The sequence below is a fragment of the Neltuma alba genome, unplaced genomic scaffold, assembly GCF_004799145.2.
Source record: "Neltuma alba isolate B1F8T4 unplaced genomic scaffold, ASM479914v2 tig00010134_pilon, whole genome shotgun sequence".
Classification (NCBI taxonomy): domain Eukaryota; kingdom Viridiplantae; phylum Streptophyta; class Magnoliopsida; order Fabales; family Fabaceae; genus Neltuma; species Neltuma alba.
The window spans coordinates 342,848-363,306 of record NW_021635082.1 but is presented as its reverse complement, the minus strand read 5'-3'; the positions used below and the strand labels follow the sequence as shown (position 1 = coordinate 363,306).

The 20,459-nt window shown below is 32.9% G+C and overlaps 1 protein-coding gene across 1 annotated transcript; it reads right to left on the bottom strand.

Moving 5' to 3' along the window:
- Positions 1–10,253: 10,253 nt before the first annotated feature.
- LOC114754376 (uncharacterized) lies at positions 10,254–19,292 on the bottom strand. Its single transcript, XM_028943143.1, has 6 exons — positions 16,332–19,292; positions 15,221–15,808; positions 13,080–13,673; positions 11,563–12,189; positions 10,491–11,187; positions 10,254–10,402 (listed from the first exon to the last, which is right to left on the bottom strand). The coding sequence occupies exons 1-6, from the start codon at positions 19,290–19,292 to the stop codon at positions 10,254–10,256; spliced, it is 5,616 nt and encodes a 1,871-aa protein (XP_028798976.1).
- Positions 19,293–20,459: the final 1,167 nt, after the last annotated feature.

Sequence of the window (20,459 nt, the reverse complement as noted above, 5' to 3'; positions counted from 1 at the left end):
CAAGTCATTGTTAGCATGGGAGAAATAAAAAAACTGGAACCATAAAGATAGAGTTACTATTTATCCTGGGAAATTTCTCGTTGGCACCATTCATTCAATTGCGTTCTATCTTTGTCTGATTATTCAAAGTTAAAAGTGTGTATAAATTCTGAATCAGTCGTTCATAATTAACTTTGGCAACCTCTCAAAATTTAAAATGAATTTCTTAGATTGATCTCACCATGCTCTGTTTTAAGGCATGTAAAACAGAGCTTTCTTTTGTATTTAATAACAACAACAATAATTTAGTATGAGGAATTTATCCAGTCCAACATAATAATGTTAATATCTCTTGCAAACATTTTTGCGAGATGCAGAGTATTCTCATGATAACACATGCATGAAGTCCACATCTTTTAATCACCCAAAAACAGAAAAACATGAAGTATGAAAATGAAATCCAAGCTAAAATCCAAAATGTTTATTTTTAGCTGCAATCATATCCCAGCACTGGTTTTGCCTTGCTAAAATCTCTTGGCGTTCTTTTAAAAGCTGAGTATGATTTGCCATTACATTTGCATGCTCTTGCAGCGCAGCATCCAAGTCGTTTTGAACCAATTCTACCACTTGAGCTGCCTCAACCTCTTGATTGCGTGTAGCAGCAAGCATTGTCTCATTGGTCTTGAGATCATTGTCCAAACCCTTTAGAATTTCTCGGATGCCATCAACTTCAGACACATCTCTATTTAAAACCTTAGTCTTAATAGATTCAAGCCAGTCCTTGTCAAAACCAAGAAGACAAGCATCCTTTAATTTCTCTCCCAACAACCTCTTGTCCGCCTCAGTGATTGTGAAGGGTGTTCTGGTGGTTAGAATGTTGAGTATATCAATCAATACCCTATAGGATATGCACAGCATTTGGGTGCTTCGATCATTTGGAGACAGACACAGCTGTGGGTGAGTCTTGAGTGCCTCTACCAATAAGGAAGTCTCAGAACCCTCCAATTTCATCATCTCAACTATCTCTTGCACCGCAGCCTGATTAATATCTGAGTACTTTGTCGCATCATGATGCTCAATAGGGCCTAATAAACCATCATATTATTAGTAAATGAGTATGACAAGATCAGATATGAAGAATGAAAAGTACTCAAAGGAAAGAATATGCAAGTACCTCTAGAACATGACGGCTCTTGTTCCATCTGCCTAAGGTTGCTTGGATAAACAGTCACATGCCCACTTGAATTTGGTTGGCCATCATGGGAAGCCATATTTGCATTGGATTCATCTTGAATCACGTTTCTTTCATTGAAGTCCTTGTCATTACTAACTCCCTCGTGTCGAATGGTTGGCTGTGGAATGGGCACAATATTACTAATGATAGCGGCATGAGACTTATCAGAAACTTGAATATCATCTGCAACATCATGAGTTCGCTGGTTAGTTGTTAAGAAACCGTTTTGTCTATTTCTTTCTAAACCAATGAAGCAATGATAGAATGAAAACTATCTAAAAATCAATTGAGAAAGACGACAACCAATAACATACGAATAAATGATTGAGGATATGTCACTAAAAGAAGAGTACAAGGAAACGTAACTCACCATCAGTAGGCTTGCAGAGTGAAGCTTTTGAAGATTTAGTATTCGGTGGCAAGATTGCTTTAAAAGTTTGCTCACTCAAAATAGTTGTTGTGCATGGCACAAATGGGTCTCCTATGAAGATATGTGTATGGATAATATAGTTATTATCAAATGATCTCAGGATGAAAGATTTCGTTTATATATAAAAAAACAATTGAGTATCATACCATGAATAGAAGTCTCAGGCTTTTCTTTTAGGAAAGAGCTCTTTGTTTTTATGTCACTTTGATGACGCCGGGTAGTTATCAAGGCACCTGCAAAGCCCAAAATAAGTAACCAATGTAATACTAATAAGACAAAACACAAACATGTTACCTTTTCTTTTCTCTTCCTCTTCCTCATGAGATTGTATATCATGTTTTGTCGTTTCTTCTTTTAACTGTGGCTCCATCATGATTGTTTCTTTTTTCATTTCTTTGTTGCGTGACTCGTCCTATGCGAAGATAAATACGAAAGAGGCATAAGTTCTAATATGTAGTATAAATATATGTATTGGTATTAGAAATAACAATAAGTCACATTTGAGTATAGATTCTATAATGCTACGTTTCTTCTTCATATTACTTTCATTAGTTCCAACTAAATCAATTAGATGATAGTTGTTTTAATTTTCTTTTGAATTTGGGCCTTGAGGAATACTTGAATACCATTAATTTTTTTTATTAACCCTCATCAAACTAAATGGTTAGTACTTATTTTTTAGGCTACTTCTTATGTACCACCCGATGTACCTTTGTAAGGTTCTGTGAGCCCAATTTGGATTGTTGTAGATCAATCATGATTCTTTCATTTCTCGCCACTTTGTCCACCAGCTCATCCTATGTGAAAGACAAATATATAAAAGGCAAAAGTTCAAACAAGCTATAGCATGAACAAAGAATAATAATCCACAGGTAAAGGAAAATAATAATATCACTTTTGAAGATGCAATTTGTGAATGCTAGTTTTGTTTAGAGTAATTGGATATTCCCTTCGTAGACATTCTCTGAAGTAGTATCTTTCTTTACTTTCATTGTTAGAAAGAAATTTTTTCCTGTACCTCAATAAATATATTATCAAGGGAAAATCATAGAGAAATCCCGCCAAGCAACATAATTACTTATAAATCCTATTTATGTGTAATCCTTTGTATTAAAAAGAAATATTTCATCTTTATCTGTTTGTTTACTGTTTTATATAAAAAAGAATAAGTATAACTTTGCCGCAATTTTCTTGATCAACACCCTAATAAATAGAGATAGATGGATAGATAAAGAGATAAGATAAAACATGCTGATTGTCCTATTACATTTGAATCAGATGATAAATTTGTCATCTTTGGCTTCTCAAAAATAGTACTCTCTCTGACAATTTCCTTTGCATCTTCCTTAGTACCCTAACCAACACCACATGATATAAAGGTTTAGCTATATGTTTGCAGTTTTCTTCGGTTTTCAAATATGACATCTAGAGTAAAAAATCATGGTTCGCTTCAAGATAACTTTGAAACAGAGAAATAGAAAGAAAATGAATATACTGTACTAGTGAATGGCGGAATATGATTAAAGCTTGTAGATATAATCATGCTGGTGACAAGAGAAAGTAATAAAATGCCATTAACAAAAACAATATATGTATAGCAGTGAAATGAATATACTCTTGTGAAGTTTGAGGAACTAGTTGCGGTTTGTTGTAGTTCTAAGGCTTGTCTTCCATTTGAATGGGAAAAAAGATTCTGCTCCGCTGTCTCTTCCCAAACTCTAGAATCTTCATTTTTACGGTCATCAGAAAATTGAGTAGTTGTAGTTTCTGCTAGTACATAATAATTTTCAATTTGAATTAATGGCTGACTTCTTTGAATGCATACCATAAAAAGAAAATTTGGAACAATCAGGTACTATGGAAGATTTTTCCAGTTTCTTATATTAAAATCCGAATAATGTACTTTTCATATGTATGTGTGAATATATTTAAATAATATTTTTGTTCTTTTTGTGCATTAGGTTACCTATATCAACTCTTAGATTACCACTTCCACTTGAGATGATGGCATGGCCAAGGGATTTAAACGTCATTTTGAATATTTCTTCCAAAATTAATAAAGCAATATAGTGTTAAAATGAAAACAAACCAAAATATAATTGGACAGCAAATAAAGATGTACAATGGGTAGAATCACTGATGAGGGATAGACTAGAGTCTTCTGCAAGTTCAGTGACACTTCTTGTAGCAAGATTTGCTTCTGCTATATATGAATAAAACTTGAATGAAATGTCACTATAAGATGACAACAAAAAAAACTCACCATTGGAAGGCTTGGGGAGAACGGTTGAAAGACTTTGATTGAGGCTTGTTGAAGCTTTTGTTGACATAGGACTCAATGGCAAGATTGCCTCAGAAGTTTGGTCGCTTGAAACAATTGTTACAGGTGGCACAGCTGGGTCATCTATGAAAAAATGATTATTATATCAAAACAAATGATGAAATACCTCATTGAAAGAAAGAAACAAGTACCATGAATAGAGGTTTTGGACTCCTCCTTTGATAAAAAATTGCTAGACTTCATGCCACTTATTCGAGGGCGTCGAGACGTTATCAAGCTCTCTGTAAAATCGAAAATAAATAACCAATATTTTCTACAAAACTAAGACATCAATATTTTACCTTCCTCTTCCTCTTCCTCTTCAAAAATTTTGGCACTTGCATGAGTGTTGTCTCTTGTAGGAAGAACAGCGAAGATGGGGCTTGTATGAATTGGCGCCTTGTATTAGAAACCAGTGGCCATATAAAACAATGATCATAAATTAGTGTATTTGCTTTCTTTGTACTCTATCCAACACCCCAATATATAAAAAGAAGCTTTACGGAGATTGGCTAACAAATAAGTCATAAAAGAATTTTGAATCCAATGATAAAAAGAAGCTTTACTTAGTTCATGTCAAATTCATTAAAAATTTGGAACACACACACTATATTTGTGTGTTAGAGTTTATTGTTGGCATCTTAAATATCCCCTTCAAATTATATGTTTTTCTTCTAGCAACTAAACTTTTTAGAAAAAATATAATTGGGTTCATGTCACAACTTTAAAGCACGGAAAGAAAACTATAGTGTAATAGAGACATAAATAAAGAATAAAACTCTATAAATAAAAGACAATTAGTCTCAGTTTTGGCGGTACTTCTCTTAAATCAGTTCTAATTATTCTGCATGAAAAAGAATTAATTTTTTAGCTGATATTTAGTAGTAATTATAACATTTGAATTTTGAATACTGGTTAACTAAGACCCAAAAGTTGAAAAATATAGTGAATTTAGGAGCAAAAGTTTGAATAAGAGAAAACATAGAGCAAAGTTATAATGATAAAAAAACGCCCAAAAATTAGAGAGAAGTCTCGAAAGGTAGAGAAAAGATTTTCAAAGCATGTTTGAGGTTTAGGGACATTATTTAAATACTAAATTATATATTTGGTTCTTGAATTTTATACAAGATTTCAATTTGATTCTTTAGCTTTAAAAAGTATATTTTTTATTCTTCAATCCTAAAATCGTTGGGCTTAGATGATGATTTTTTTTGTAACAATCATTGTTATTTCAAAAATTAATATGTTAATATTTCAGAATGTTTTATCAACATTTAAGATCTTAATATCTTTTTTTGTTAACAAGTTTAGGTTTAAATGACTAAAAAATATATATTTTAAAGTTATGGGACCACATTAAAACCCTGTATAAAGTGAAAGGACTAAATGGATACCTTATCCTTATTTAAAATTTGAATGTCTCAAAAATGAATTATATATATATGAGAATTTAAGGAAATAAAAGAAAAATAATTATTAAAATTATTTAAGGCCGAGGAAAATTTTGAAAAATATTATGAAATATTATATTGATAATTTAGAAATATTGTGAAGGGGCTTATATTTTACAAAAATGACTTAATAATTTTAAAGCTAATTTATGGGAGATAAGGGCCCTTTTCCGGAAAATTGAAGTGAAAATAGTTAGAGGCTAATATTCAGCCTTAAAATTTTAGAAAAATTATTTTAGGAGCTGGAGAAGCTAATTAAAAAAAAATCTTCATAAAAAGTGTCCCAGACTAAATTTCGGAATTTACTGGAAAAGTTTAGTACTGATTAGTGATGGGTATAATGCCAATTTCACTTTCTCAAGCCTAAAAAGGAAATTGGGCCAATGCATTGTCCAATTTAAAAAGTATTGTACGTGGTGCGCCAAGTCCAAAAAGAAGAGCATCAGATTTGTTGGGTTGGAATTCATGAAATGCCAAGGAGTAAGCTTGTGTAGTAAGCTTGCAAGGAGTAAGTTAAACATGTGTGTGTGTGTGTGTGTGTGTTGCCTCTATTTAAACCACTCTAGTTAAAGTTCATTTTCGCCCTTGCAACAGCAGAGAGAGAGAGAGAGAGAGGGAGAGGGAGGGCTGAGGGAAGGTGAAGAAGTGATCGAAGAAGAAGGAAAGTTCTCCCCTCACATGCAACTGAACGTTTAGACCAAGGTAAGGACCTTAAACCTTATTCCATCAATATTTTTTTCCAGTGGCTGTGTGTTGTGCAAATAGATGAGAGGTTTAAATCTGGTTTTCAAAGAGAGAAAGAGAGGGATGCATGCATTAAGCTATAAAAATCATATCCAGATGATGGATGGGGGTTGATTTTATTCCTGGCATGTTGATTTGTGTGAGAAGAAGTGGATTTTTGAATCTGGAGTTTCTGTTTCAGGGGAGTATTTATTCAACTTCTCTTACGGAGCTGAAATCTGGAATTCAGAAGCTGACTTTTTCCCACTGTTATAATGTTTAATTGTGTACTAAGTTTATAATTAAGTGGGAACTAAAATATAGCAAACACCTAAAGCCCTCAAGGTGAAATATGGACGAAGTGAAGTGACTAAACCAAGTTTTATTCTCTTCCCTTGTTCGGTCAAAGTAACTGGAACATCTTAAAATGTCAAGGGAAGGCACCCTTAGGGTGTGTTTGGTATGAGGGATTTGGAGGGGAGGGGAGGGAAGGGGAAGGATTTTAATCATTTCCCCTTGTTTGGCAACACACAAATTTTAGGAGGGGAGGTAAAATTTTAAAAAATTTTCCCTCCCCTCTCCTCCTTAACCTTCCCTCGAAAATTAAAAGGATTTGGAGGGAAAGGGTAATATTTTGCCATGTTGTGACTATTATGCCCATATCTTAAATAAAATAAGGGCACAATTATCTATATTAAAATATTTTTTCCTCTCCTCCCCTCATGAACCAAATAAGGTAATATTAAAACTCCTCTCCTCCCCTCCTTTTTTATAAATCCAAACAAGATAGTATAAAAATCCTTTCACTTTCCTCCCCTCCCCTTCTTCTCATTGAGCCAAACAAACCGTAAAAGTGGAGGAACTACACATGTAAAGGGTCTAGTGGCTCTTGTATAGTGATTATGGGCAATTGGAACATCATATCATTATTAGTTTTGTGAACTTTAATTCTTATCCCCTGTTTGGACAGCACCCTTTAGATTTTTATTGAATTAAAAATTTTGTCACTGAGAGGTTTAAATGTTACTGTTTTGATATGTTATAACACGGAACGAGTGTTCTAAATTCCCGTACGTCCTGCACCTAAGGCATATTTAAAGGCCCCTAGCTTGTGTTTGGTGGCTCTTTTAAAGTGTTTGGCAACAAGAGGATTAAAGTTTACAAGTCTATCTATTAAGCCCTGTTTTTTGATAGCATAGTTTTAGTAAGAGGAAGTCAAGTTTTGGTTAAATTTCAATATGATAATGAGCTTAATAGAGACCTTGGTGTAGTAGCAAGTCTCTAGCATAAGTTTGGGACTGTTAAACACACAATTAAATTTGCAAGGCCGCCTTGTTCGGCCTGCATGCTTGAGAGAGATAAAGATGAACATTGATTAAGTTATGCAATGGTTTCAGATGTCGTACAATAGTATTGGGGGGAGTTAAGAATTAGTTAGAGCATTAAGCTTTTTCAAGAGCTAAATTTAGAGTTTGAACCACTATTTTTGGAGCTATATTGCATTAATTATGAATTTTTAAAGTATTTTAGAAAATCTCATCCCAACAATTGGAAAGCATTAGCAATAGAACCTATAGTGTTTTGGGGAAAAAGTTTTTAATTGTTGGACTTTTGGGGATTCTAAGGGGTCATGAGTAGTTCTTAAATGGCTAAACATCTTTAATTAGTGAACCTAAATAAGGTTTGATGGTAACTTTATGTTGGATTTTGGGTTTGGATCCACTCTTGATGGGCTGGACTATTTGATTGGATATTAAGAGAATATACCGGTCAAATATCCAAGCAAGATTATAATATGTTTGACTTGGTTAAACATCTTAAATCTAATATAATCGATTACAATATAAATTTAATTAATTTATATTGTATAGATTAAATATATATTAGATATATATATTTAGAATTGATTGTGATTGATTCTAGATTTGAATTCAAAAATCATAATATTATAAGTCAAAGATATATTTGAATATCCAAATTCAAATTCAAACTAATGGGCTCAGTGAATATTTTGACTTTCCAAAATACCCCTAACCAAAGCTATAAATAGATGTCTCTACCTATCAGTTCAATTCATTTCAGTAGTTGAACTTTCCTACTATCTCTCTCTCTCTTATTCTTTCTTGCAAAGAGATGCTCTGTTACACACTCAAAACTTAGACTTTTATAGTTACCTTATAGCGTGAGCTCAAAGAATCCGACCGGACTCAACCTGAGATCCAACCCAATATGTTTTATGATCCATTCTTAATTTTATCTTAAACTTTATTTATTTCCTTTGTTAAAAGAAATATTATTATTTACTAAATATTATTATTTTTATCTTACACAGTTTTACGCTCTAAGAATATGCCGGATGATTGGAGGAGAAGTATTTTAGTTCCTATTTACAAGAATAAAGGAGACATTCAAAACTGTGCAAACTACAGAGGGATAAAATTTATGAGTCATACAATAAAGTTGTGGGAAAAAGTGATAGAATATAGGTTGAGGCTGGAGACTTCTATTTCGGAAAACCAATTTGGATTTATGTCAGGGAGATTCACATCGGAAGCAATCTATTTACTAAGGGGGTTAATGGAAAGATATAGAAGTAAAAGAAGGGACTTACATATGGTTTTTATTAACCTGGAAAAGGCTTATGATCGTGTGCCAAGAGAAGTAATGTGGAAGGCTTTAGAAAAGAAAGGTGCATGGGTTGCTTAATTCAAAGCCATACAAGATATGTATGAGAGGTAACTACCAGTGTAAGGACGCCTAGAGGTGAGACAAAGGACTTCCCTATTAAGATTGGCCTACATCAGGGATCCTCTTTGAGTCCGTACTTGTTCAATATTGTTCTAGATGTTCTAACTGAACCTATTCAAGAAAGAATCCCTAAGTCCATGCATTTTGCGAATGATATAGTTCTCATGGTGGAATCAAAAGAAGAGATTAACACTAGATTGGAGTTATGAAGAAGGATTTTGAAGTCGAAAGGTTTCTGCTTGAGCAGGAATAAAACAGAATATATGCATTGTGATTTTGGGGGCAGGCAAGGCAATAGGGATTTAGAGGTGAAGATAGGGGAATCATTCCTCAAGTATCAAAGTTTAAATACCTAGGATCCATTATACAAGAGGATAGGGAAATTGATGGAGACGTTCTCATAGAATATAAGCTGGCTGGTTAAAGTGGAGGAAAGCTATCGGAGTTATTTGCGATAAGAAGGTACCTGAGAAACTTAAAGGAAAATTTTATCGGACTGCTATAAGACCAGCTATTTTGTACGGTAGTGAATGTTGGGCAATAAAGGGAAAACAAGAGCACAAAGTCGAGGTAGCAGAAATGAGGATGTTGAGATGAATGTATGGTCATACAAGAAAAGATAGGATTCGAAATGAAAATATCAGGGCAAGAGTCGGTGTGGCACCTATCCAAAAAAAATGATTAAAAATCGCTTAAGATGGTTTGGACATATGAAGAGAAGGCCCTTGGAGGCCCCGGTGAGGAGGGTGGATCAAACAAGATGGAGTCCCATAAAAAGAGGCAGAGGAAGACCGAGAAGAACGCTTAATGAGGTCATTGAATGAGACCTAGTCAACAACATATCTAAGGACTGGGTTGTTGACAGAGCACGATAGCGTCGTGTGATTCATGTAGCCGACCCCACCTAGTGGGATAAGGCTTGTTGTTGTTGTTGTACTAATTTTTTTTATTTCAGATTCTCAACCCACTCCTTAATAAAATTAAAATAAATTCTTAAAGGTTTGCCACCTTATAAAATTAGAACCAAATAATGTAACCAAAAATCAATCTGTTGTCTTTTTGGTATTTTTAAAATAGCATGCTTATCAATGGAATTATATATTGTTTCTTCAATACCCTGTCCAAAACCACAAGTTTTTTTTCCCAGTTTATGTAAAATTCATTATGCAGTTGGAATACACACACTTGCGTGTACCCGCTCGCGGGTATATTGTCAGCATTTTAAATATGATCTTCAAACTCTGTTTTTCTCATAAAAAGGATAGAATTTTTTGACCATGGCCACAAAATTAAAACAATCAAGCATACATATAATCATTGATGGGGACCTATGGAGAAGCAGTAAAATGATGCCATTAGCAATCAAAATCATACCTCAGTGAGGGATTGTTGTGTTGCTTCTCCCGTATTTAAAGATTGTTCGGTATTGAGATGAGAAGAAAACTTTTCTTCTGCTTTTTCTTCAACTTGAGAACATATTGTTTCAATGCCTACTTGAAGCCGGACAGATGAAATTTCTGAAAATAGGATTTTTAATGTTATAATGAAACTCATATATAATAATTTTCAAGTTTGTAGAGAATAAATACTTTTCTGAATGCATACCATAAAAAGAAAAATTGGGACAATCATCCATTTTTGTGTTATCATCTCCTTTCAAAGTTTGAAAATCTATCCCATAGCAGAGACTACCAAGGTTGGGAAGATCTATGAGCTCCAATTGACTTAGTTGTGGAAGCACATCCTTCATGGCCATCTCTTTCATCTCTCCTTGTCTTACCATTACATGCTCAAGTTCATTGGCTCTACTTATCTTCAAAGATCCTAGTTTTGGAAGGATACCAGAAATAGTGATAGAGAACAAGTACCTCAATTTGTCACAATCATTGACAGAGACTTGTTCTAAGTCGGGAAAGCATGCTTCATGGCACAAATGATGATCGTCATTTGTTTCATAATCTTCTTCAACAATGTGAACTAATTCTTCACATTCTGATATACCTAGCTTCTGCAACATTGGTAGGCTTCTCACCATACATGCAGGGAAGATAACTTTGAGCTTTTTGCATCCACGAATGGATAGCTCCTGAAGACTATGGAAGTATATAATATGTTTAGGCCCCACACATATATTCACCAATTCACTTAAATTTTGCAACTCCAACTTTTGCAAACTTGATGTCAATCGTTCAAGTCCATCCCCATTTTGTTCTGTGTTCACTTGTGTCAAATCAACAATTTCTTTTATTTTGGAGTCCCTAACTACTAGAGTTTTTGAAATTTGGCCGCACGTCTCCATTTCCTACAAATTCCATAAAAGATAAATCAATTCCAAATTTATTTTTATAACAAAAAGAACTTTAAAATGGGCAGTCCAATTTGAACAAAATCATGGTGAAGTTTACGGTGACTGAAACTACTAAATAAAAATTCATAAGAAACAAATAAATTTGGATTTTACATATAAATGTTATTTTTTCACACATGTATGTCTGAAAACCAAAAATAAAAAGCCCTTATAGTTTACGAAAATAGAGAATTAGTGAGGTAATATTATTACTTTCTGCTTCTTTAAGAGAACATATGAATGATGTAGTGAGAAATATTATTAAAATATATAACTTCTTAGTTGGGGGAACATATTAATAGTAGTAAGAGAAGTTGAACAGAATCATACCTTTGTTTCCTGTTGTTTTGCATGCCAACAAAATAAAAATTCTTTGAAAGGTCTTATAAACTCTGAAAACGCATCCAAAACAATAGATGACACTGGAGATAACCCTCTCAAATAGTAGTTTTCGGGGCAAATGCTAATGAGTTCTGGCACTTTCATAATTGAAAGATCTTTCAAAGTAGGGAAGTCCATGTGAATTTTGATACTCCCATTATGATGAGTTATATTGTCTTCATGTTGGCTTCTTCCAAATACATATTTCAACAAAGGAGCCCCATCGATCTCCAAAGACTCCAAATATGCAGGGCATCTGAAAGCATATGCTGGGAGTAAATATTCCAATGCGGTGCAGTCTGAAACTCGTAACATTTTCAACTTTGGAAAAATGGAATAATTGTAGTTCATGTGAGTTCCAGCATCTGCCTCATCTTCTACAATGCACTTCAGTTTATGACATTCTATAATTGTCAAATCTTCCAACAAAATTGTTGAGGCAAGGGATAGAGTTGACAAAGATATTAGGTTGCAACATCCGCATAGTTTTACTTTTCTAACATTCTCCAATGATTGCGCCAACAAGATTTGAGATGCATGGAAAGGAGGAACTCTACCTGTAGATGAATTTAATTCCTACAAACACAAATCTTTAAAAAGTTATATCTATCGCCAACAGAATAAATCACTCTTATTTTAAAATAAACAATATGCAAGATTGGAATATATAATAATACATAATAAATCAAAGATATTTTTAACATAAGAACAATTAGTAAAACAAATTTTTTATGTAGTCATATCATGTACAACAAATAATGTCAGAGCAAATAAAAACTCGATTCAACTCTTTATAAGCTCCCTTATGCTCCATTTCATTTGATAATTTGTTAATAAAAAAAACTACGTAAAATGTTTATAATGGAAAAAACTCTTTTCAATTTAAAATGATTATTGCCTTTGTGTGTGTTATTCCGTCCGACATATGGATAAAGATCGGAATCTGTAAAAGATTTGCAATTTGACCCAAATGCTTTATTTAATATTAACTTGGTCCATACAATTTCATTAAATAAATAATTAAATTATCCACATACCTAAGTATGGGAGTGGTTAAAAAAAGAACACAGCACATTAACTGAAATTGTATTGATGTCAATAAGGCACTCAAAGCTTGAGATATATTTTAACTGACATTTTGAATCATTAAGACCGAATTAATGCTGATTAAAACACCAAACGGGTTGAAACTTTGAGTAATAAAAGTTTCATTTTCCCAATATATATATATATGAAGCTAAATGACATAATTTTACGTGTTAATTTGCATAATCCATTCATAACCTGTTTTTATTCGAAGTCTTTATTGGTAACCATATATTAATATCACCCTTGTTAGGCAACAATTAATTCAATATTTGTTAATAAACAATTAATCTAAAAGCTGAATTGAGCGGGAAAAAAACGCTCCACATATAAAGACAGTCATAAATACTTCATATGTACAACAGTTAAAGAGAGTGTACCTCTGTGGTTGTCAGATTCACGATGTCAGAATCATCGAAAGATTTAATGCCGCAATTCCACATCACAACATTCTGAAGAGATGACAGATCCATCTTATAATTCTTGGCGCAAATGCTTTTGATCTTTGGCACAGCTTTGATGGAGAGGGTCTCCAAAGCAGGGAGCTCGAAATGCTGCTCTTCATTTTGCTGATCTTGCTGGTAGTTCCCAACAACATAGTTTAGTTCAGGAACTTTCCTAATAGTCAAATACTTCAATTTTTGAAGACCACCAGATATTGATGATTGAAATACAAATTCCAATTCCTTGCAATCATCGATTACCAGATTCTTTAGTGCTGGGAAAATGGAAGAGTAATTATTATTATCAACTTGAGCATCTCCCTCATGTGTTGTGATGCACTTCAGTTTATGACATTTAGCGATTGACAAACTTTCCAACGAAATTGTCGAGGCCGCAATGGAGAGAGTTGACAGTGATATTAAGTTCCCACATCTCTCAAGTTTTATTCCCCTTAAATTCTTCAATGATTGCACCAAAAGGCTTCGAGCTGCAAGGAAAGGAGGAACTCCTTCTGTGCATGCATCTAATTCCTACAAACACATATCAATGCATAATAAATCAAGAAAATAAATCATTCTTATTCCAAAAGAAACAATACGTAAAATTTGAATATACAATAATACATAATATTTCAAAATATTTTTAATACAACAACAATCAGTAAAATAGATCATTCTTACACGGAAACAAACTATAAGTAAAATTTTTATATGCAGTAATGTACAGCAAATTAAATAATATCAAAGCATAACAATAAATCAAAACAGTGATAACTATGAGTCTTCATAAAGTGTCAATATACATCAATTTAACCGGAAAGTAGAGTATTTTGATACCTTAATTATTCCCAAAAGTAAATTTCTTATATCTCTCATAGTCATATGTTCATCGTCTTTCTTGAATCTAACCCTTTGAATTATTGTGCTCCATTCTAATATTCTAATTTATAATGGCTCGACAATCAACTAATCTAAAAGCTTACTATATTAGAATATTCATAAATGATTGTGTCAAATTAATATATGTTTCACTTCACAATGACAATATGATCAGCGTATTTATAAATTAATATAATTTTTGTGTAATATGTTCATTCTTAAATGTTTGTCTTTGTCACCGCTTTTGAGTTATAACGCCACATTTGGTTAATATTAATAAACAAACAATTAATGTAAAAGGATTAGCATGTTAGAAATAATTAATGTTTGTATGTAAAAATGACATTTAAGCATCTTCTATAAACATTTTTTTAACCAAAGAATCTCCTATAAATATTAATTATATAAAGGACTGTGAATTTTAAAAATATCAAGTATGGACCAAACTCCTTGGTTGGAATCAAAAGTTTTGTTGAGATGATTTTCTCACTAGTTGACTTTAATTTTTCTAATGCTGCTATTTTCACTGTTTTCAATACTTTTATCTATTTACTACTCTTTTTAATGCTTTCAATACAAAAGAAACTAAGTGAGTGTTGAAAACATCGAAGTTGGTAGTTGGGGGAAAAAAGAAATTTAGGTATTAAAAAAATTGAAAATATGAATATTGAAAATATTAAAAACAAGAATTGAAGTGGTTAAATTTATGCACTTAAAAAAAGAATATAGAAAATAATCAATACAGAACATTTAATTCTGACCAATGATCTTAATCCTTTTGTGAAACTTTTAAAATTCATGGTCATTAACAAAAAAAATTTATAAAGTGTTTTTACTTTGTTCGTTATATACTTCTTTTTGACACCTAAGATATACACACGCACACGGTTAAATTTTTAAGTGATATTTGTTGACACGCATGAAATCTAGAAAACTAGCACATCATGTAGTCAATTTTCATCTGACTATATTTTTACACTCTCTTCATCCAGCTATAATTTAAAGAAATTTGGAAAATTAAGTATCAATCACGCACGCAAAAAAATTTTATGAAGTGTTTTCAAACCTCATTTTTTTTAAATTTCACTTTTGCGTAAGTATATCAATAGAGAACAAACAACATCAAGACAAAAAGAGAGCATTACTCAGGGCTTTGCCCTTTTATGTCACCAAGTAAAAAAAAAAACAGAGAGCATTACCTTTGTGGTATTCAAATTCAGTTGTGCTTTGTCTGAACAAACATGTGGTAGAGATGGTGACATCGTTTTATAATTCATGGGACCAATGCTGATGAATTTTGGTACGTCTTCAAAACAGAGGGCCTCCAAAGCAGGGAGACCAAAGTGCAACTCATCATTCTGATTTTGATTGGATAAACAATGCTGATGCTGGTACTTTTCAATAACATATGTTAGCTGAGGAGCATGCTTGATAGTCAAGGACTTTAAATTCTTGATTTCTATAGATATTGTAGACAGAAATAAAAATTCCAAGTCCTTGCACTCTGAGATATGAAGTTTCTGTAACTTTGGGAAAATGGAACTGCAAGTGATTTGATCTTTATAATCATCATCCTCGCTTGTCACCAATTGGTTCAGCCCATCATAACCTATGATTGTCAAATCTTCCCATGATATCACTGATGCCATGGATAAGGTGAACAAAGTTGATACCGAATTTGAAGAGAGACATGCAAGTTCCATCTTCTTGATATGACGAACATGGAGTGCTAGTTGTCTCACAAGGATAGGAGCAGTATCAATCCATTTCTTAGATGCAAGAAATCCCTTCAAAAAGACATTGTTGTTTATGCAATCGTAATGCTCATAAGTATCTAATCTAGGAAAATAACTTAGAGGTCATGAAGATTTTTGTTGTAGTAGATGATGTGTAATTTGGTTGAAATCTAGAAAACTATCATTATACGATTATAATTTCAAGAAATTCAAGAAAGATATATCATAAACTTTTTATGTGTTGAGCATTGTTAACTATATTTCTTACAATAAAAGGCATGTGCGCATGCGCATGAATATGTTAATCTATGTGGATTTTTACTGAGGAACAATTGTTATAACAAGATGTCTTGCTACAGATTCAGTCAATCATGCAAAAAACAAGTACTTTAAATTAATTTTAAATAATTTATCATACCAAGGATCACAATAAATATTTTTAACACTCATACCTCATTTTATTTAATTGTAAATCATTCTTCTTTTTCAAATAATTAGCAATGTATAATTCACAAGAGGGAGACTTGAATGTAAAAAAAATCTGAACATAAATAGGGAAGTAAGCTGATCATACCTGTGGAATTCCTTCGTCAACCAATCTCCCTGTAGAAGCAGCACCATCAGCCTCTTCACCTGTGGCCTTTGATTTAAAACAACATACTTGAGCCCAAGAAAAAGAACATGTCTTGGTGCTTAGAGGTGTGGGTGCTGGCTGTTGCAGTGATGAAGAGATGGATTTTTCATACTCCCTAAAAACACCAACCAAACTTGCTAGTCCATAAAGTTCCATGCTTTTCAGGTTGGGGAGCATATCATTGACCTCTTGCAACTTATCAAATATATATTTCAACTTCTCGCACCACACTATGGTTATTCTTTCCAGAGGCCATCCACTGAGAAGGATTGGCAATATTATTTCTAATTTGTCACACCACCTGATTTCAAGATATTTAAATTTTGGAAACAATGTGTCGTAGCTCTTTTGATCATTGTCACTATCACCACCAACTATTTCCCCTCTTGAACTCTTATCTTCTATAATGCATTCCAATTTATCACATCTCTCAATTTTCAACTCCTCTAACTGCGAAAGACTTTGAGCGGTGGATGGGAGGAAAATTGAAGTCAGGTTTGGACACCCGTTCAATTTCAAGGTCTTGAGATGACAAAGGTTATAGTGGCCATTAAATAATATATTGTTTAGTCCCATTTCAGAAAGATATAGTCCAACTAAATTGGAAAAAGCATTCTTCACATCAAAGCGATTGTTCGCAGCATCAATAAGACATTGCATGTCATGCCAAAAATCCAATTTAAGAATGATTAAGTTAGTCATGCCTCTGTTGTTTACTAGAACAATATCAGGGATTAGATTTTTCTGTTTTGTTTCTCCATAACCATCTAAGATGAGAACCTCAGCTGTTTTAGCAAGTTGCTTGAATGTTGCCTCAAAGATTAAATGCCTTAAATGTCTTGGCTTAAAGCATCTTGACAGGGGACCACATTGCTCAAAATAATCTAAAAATTCATCCTGACCATCACAAGATATTTGGTATATCTGTAATGTATGAAAAGATGCTTTATGAGAAATTGTATTTTCTATTTCCTTCTCATCATACAGATTTCTCAAAAAAGTCAGCTCCTCTAGCTTTGGGCATGCTTCAATCAGTTCAAAAGGATTACTCATATTGATATCACAATTTTCTATCCCTAAGAATCTCAACTTCTCTAGCTCAAAATTTTCTCCAGGTGATTTAATAATTAAACAATGATCAAACCACAGACTCTCAAGATTTGGTAACCTTCCCAACATAGAGATGCTGTCGCATAATGCAAAATTTCCTATCTTGAGAGTTTGAATATTTTGAAATGACTGAATTGATGAAAATAGTGATGGAGCTGAAATTTGATAGAGAGCTTCACTCCATAGAAACCAAACTTTGAGCTTTTTCATCTCTGTGAAGAATGTATCGTGGACTTCCAAATCCTCTAAGTCATCTAGAACCCAAAGTAAAACCTCAAGGTTTCTACCATCAAAGTATCTTGGAAAAGAATTGCTTTTCCAAAATAAACATTGCAAGCCCTTTTTAGGCTGTTTAGATTCAATGACAGATTGAACATCCTTTTCTCCTATTAATAAGGCTACTTCATGAACTAAATCATGCATCTTTACACATTCCCTCCCCGCATCCAATAATAAAGAAGAACCTAGGAGTTCCGCTATAGCATCAAGTACTTTTCTTCTTCTTTCATTGTAGTTATCAACTTCCCCAAAATGGTCCATTCCTACACCAATTTTGATTAAAAACTCAATAGGAATCTTAAAATCTTCAGGGAATAGGGAAGATATCAACAAGAGCTTTTTGGCTTTTTCATTTTTCAAATTATCATAGCTCAACTTCAAACCTTCATAGACCCCTTTTAAATCATCATCACGAACCTTAAATATTGGCTCACCGCTTTGCAAGTTCCTCAAGGCTTCCTTCCAAACTCTAGAAGGTCGACCTTTTAATGATCTTGCTACAGCAACAATTACAACTGGTACTCCATGGCAGTGCTCCACAATAAGTGGCAAACTCTCCAAATTAGAGGAACTACTAGTATGCTTGAGGAAAAGAGACAATGCGTCCTTATCGGTCAATGCATCTAGATGAATGTTTCTTTGGCAATCCATCTTTGTACAAATCTCTTCAATCCGGGTGGTTATCAATATAGTACAACCCTTCTGCAGGTGGGGAGGAGGAATCCCCAACTCTTTTGTGGGATCAAACTCCATCCACACATCATCTAGTACTATAAGAAGTTTTTCTTTTAATGCTTTGATTTTGGCCAATATTTTGTGATGGGGTACTTCTTCCATTCCATTCTCTAATTTCAAATCCAAATTCCTAGCAATTTCACCTCGAAGCTTTTTGAAATCTGGAAGCTTAGAGACAACAAGAAAGATGACTTTTCCGAACGTGGATCCTTCTAATTCAACACCCACTTCCTTTGCCATTGAGGTTTTGCCTGTTCCCCCTAAGCCTTCCAGTCCAATCATATTGTTTTCTTCATCTTCTAGTGCCTTTTTAAGTTCTTCAAATGTTGACTTTCTGCTCTCAAAATGTAAGAAATTTGGTAAGCAATGGTATTTTATACCTGGAAGATCAATTGGACTTGCTACTATGTCAGAGTTACATCTCTCTAGAAGTTTGTCAATATCTAGAGTCCGCTTCACCAAGTCTTTGCCTTTCTGATATTGATGCCAGCAATTAAGACACAAGTCATGAAGGCATTTCTCTTTCTTAATGTCAACATCAATGAGTTCTTCAGCTTCACGTGTCCATTGTAGGGCAACAAATGTGATATGAGAAACACCTCTTGCTTGATCAATTATTCTCCTTAGATCTTCAAGTTTTGCATTCAATCTTTCCTTTGCATGCTCATATTCTTGAACATAACTATTGAAGCAACATAAATATTGAGCTTCATTTTTCACCAATTCCACTAAACTTTGGGTTGCCTTCTCTATAAAGTTAGGAGCGATGCTCTTCATCTAACATGGAAATAAAGTTAATGTTATTCTATCTTTCTATCTTGATTTAAGTTGTGAAATACAAGCATAATGATTTTAATAAGATGAAAAATAAAGGAGACTAACTAAAAAAGGAGAAAAATATATACTAATTTTGTATTTAGTATAATCATCTTAGAAAGTAAAATACATGAAGATGAATCCTGAAAGAAATTCACTATAGGTCATATGTTATGACTCAATGAATGCATTTTGAAGCTGGATTTGCGTAGTGGTTTTAAATCGGAGGTCATTTGGACTACATTAAAATTTGAAACCCCATAAAATTAGAGGCTAAAAATTACTTTTAATATTCTAAAAAATATATATAAGTTGAAATATTTTTATGTTTTTGGTATTCATTCCTAGATTTGGGTAAAACTTCTACCAGTAAAGAAGAAAACGTGATCATGGTTTTGCTCTCAAGTGGAGAAATTCTATTGGAGTGCTCTAATGCTTCTATCCTAATTGATAAACAAAAATATGATTTAAAAATGATAAATATATAAAATTTAGATTTCTTATAAAATTTAAAACATATAAAATTTAAAAATATATGATTTTTATAATATATTGATTATAAATATATGTTGTCTCTTTAGTAATTACGGTATAGACTTTACCTTTATATTAACTTAACAAATATTTAAAACTACAATCCAGAAATATCAATATTTTTATAAGACGCAATATATATGTGTCCACAAACTAGACCTTCCCGGTCTAACGCTGTCATGACGTGGCAAATGTGTAGTCGAGTGTCTACGGTCATGGATTATTTGTGTTAGTATATTATCCTTTTTATTAAAAAAAACATTTACTAAAAAGTTGGAAATAAAATTTTCAAACAAGGTTTTCTTTAATTGAATTGGCTTAATAGTATTATGTGTGTGTTACACATATTAACATAAGAATTAAATTAAGATTATCGTATATCCTAACCTTTTTTTTTTCCTTTCTGGTTTCATTTGGTAGAAGAAAGCAATTGATGAACTCGAAAGTGAGAACATAGAGTTATGCACCCACAATTTAACAGGTTTCAGAATATCATATTTACTTTTTTTCCCTAGTAAAGTGTAACATCCTAAAATTTATTAAAATTACGATAACGTCACTGCTAATATTTAGTCTTAGAAACTATCTCATCAA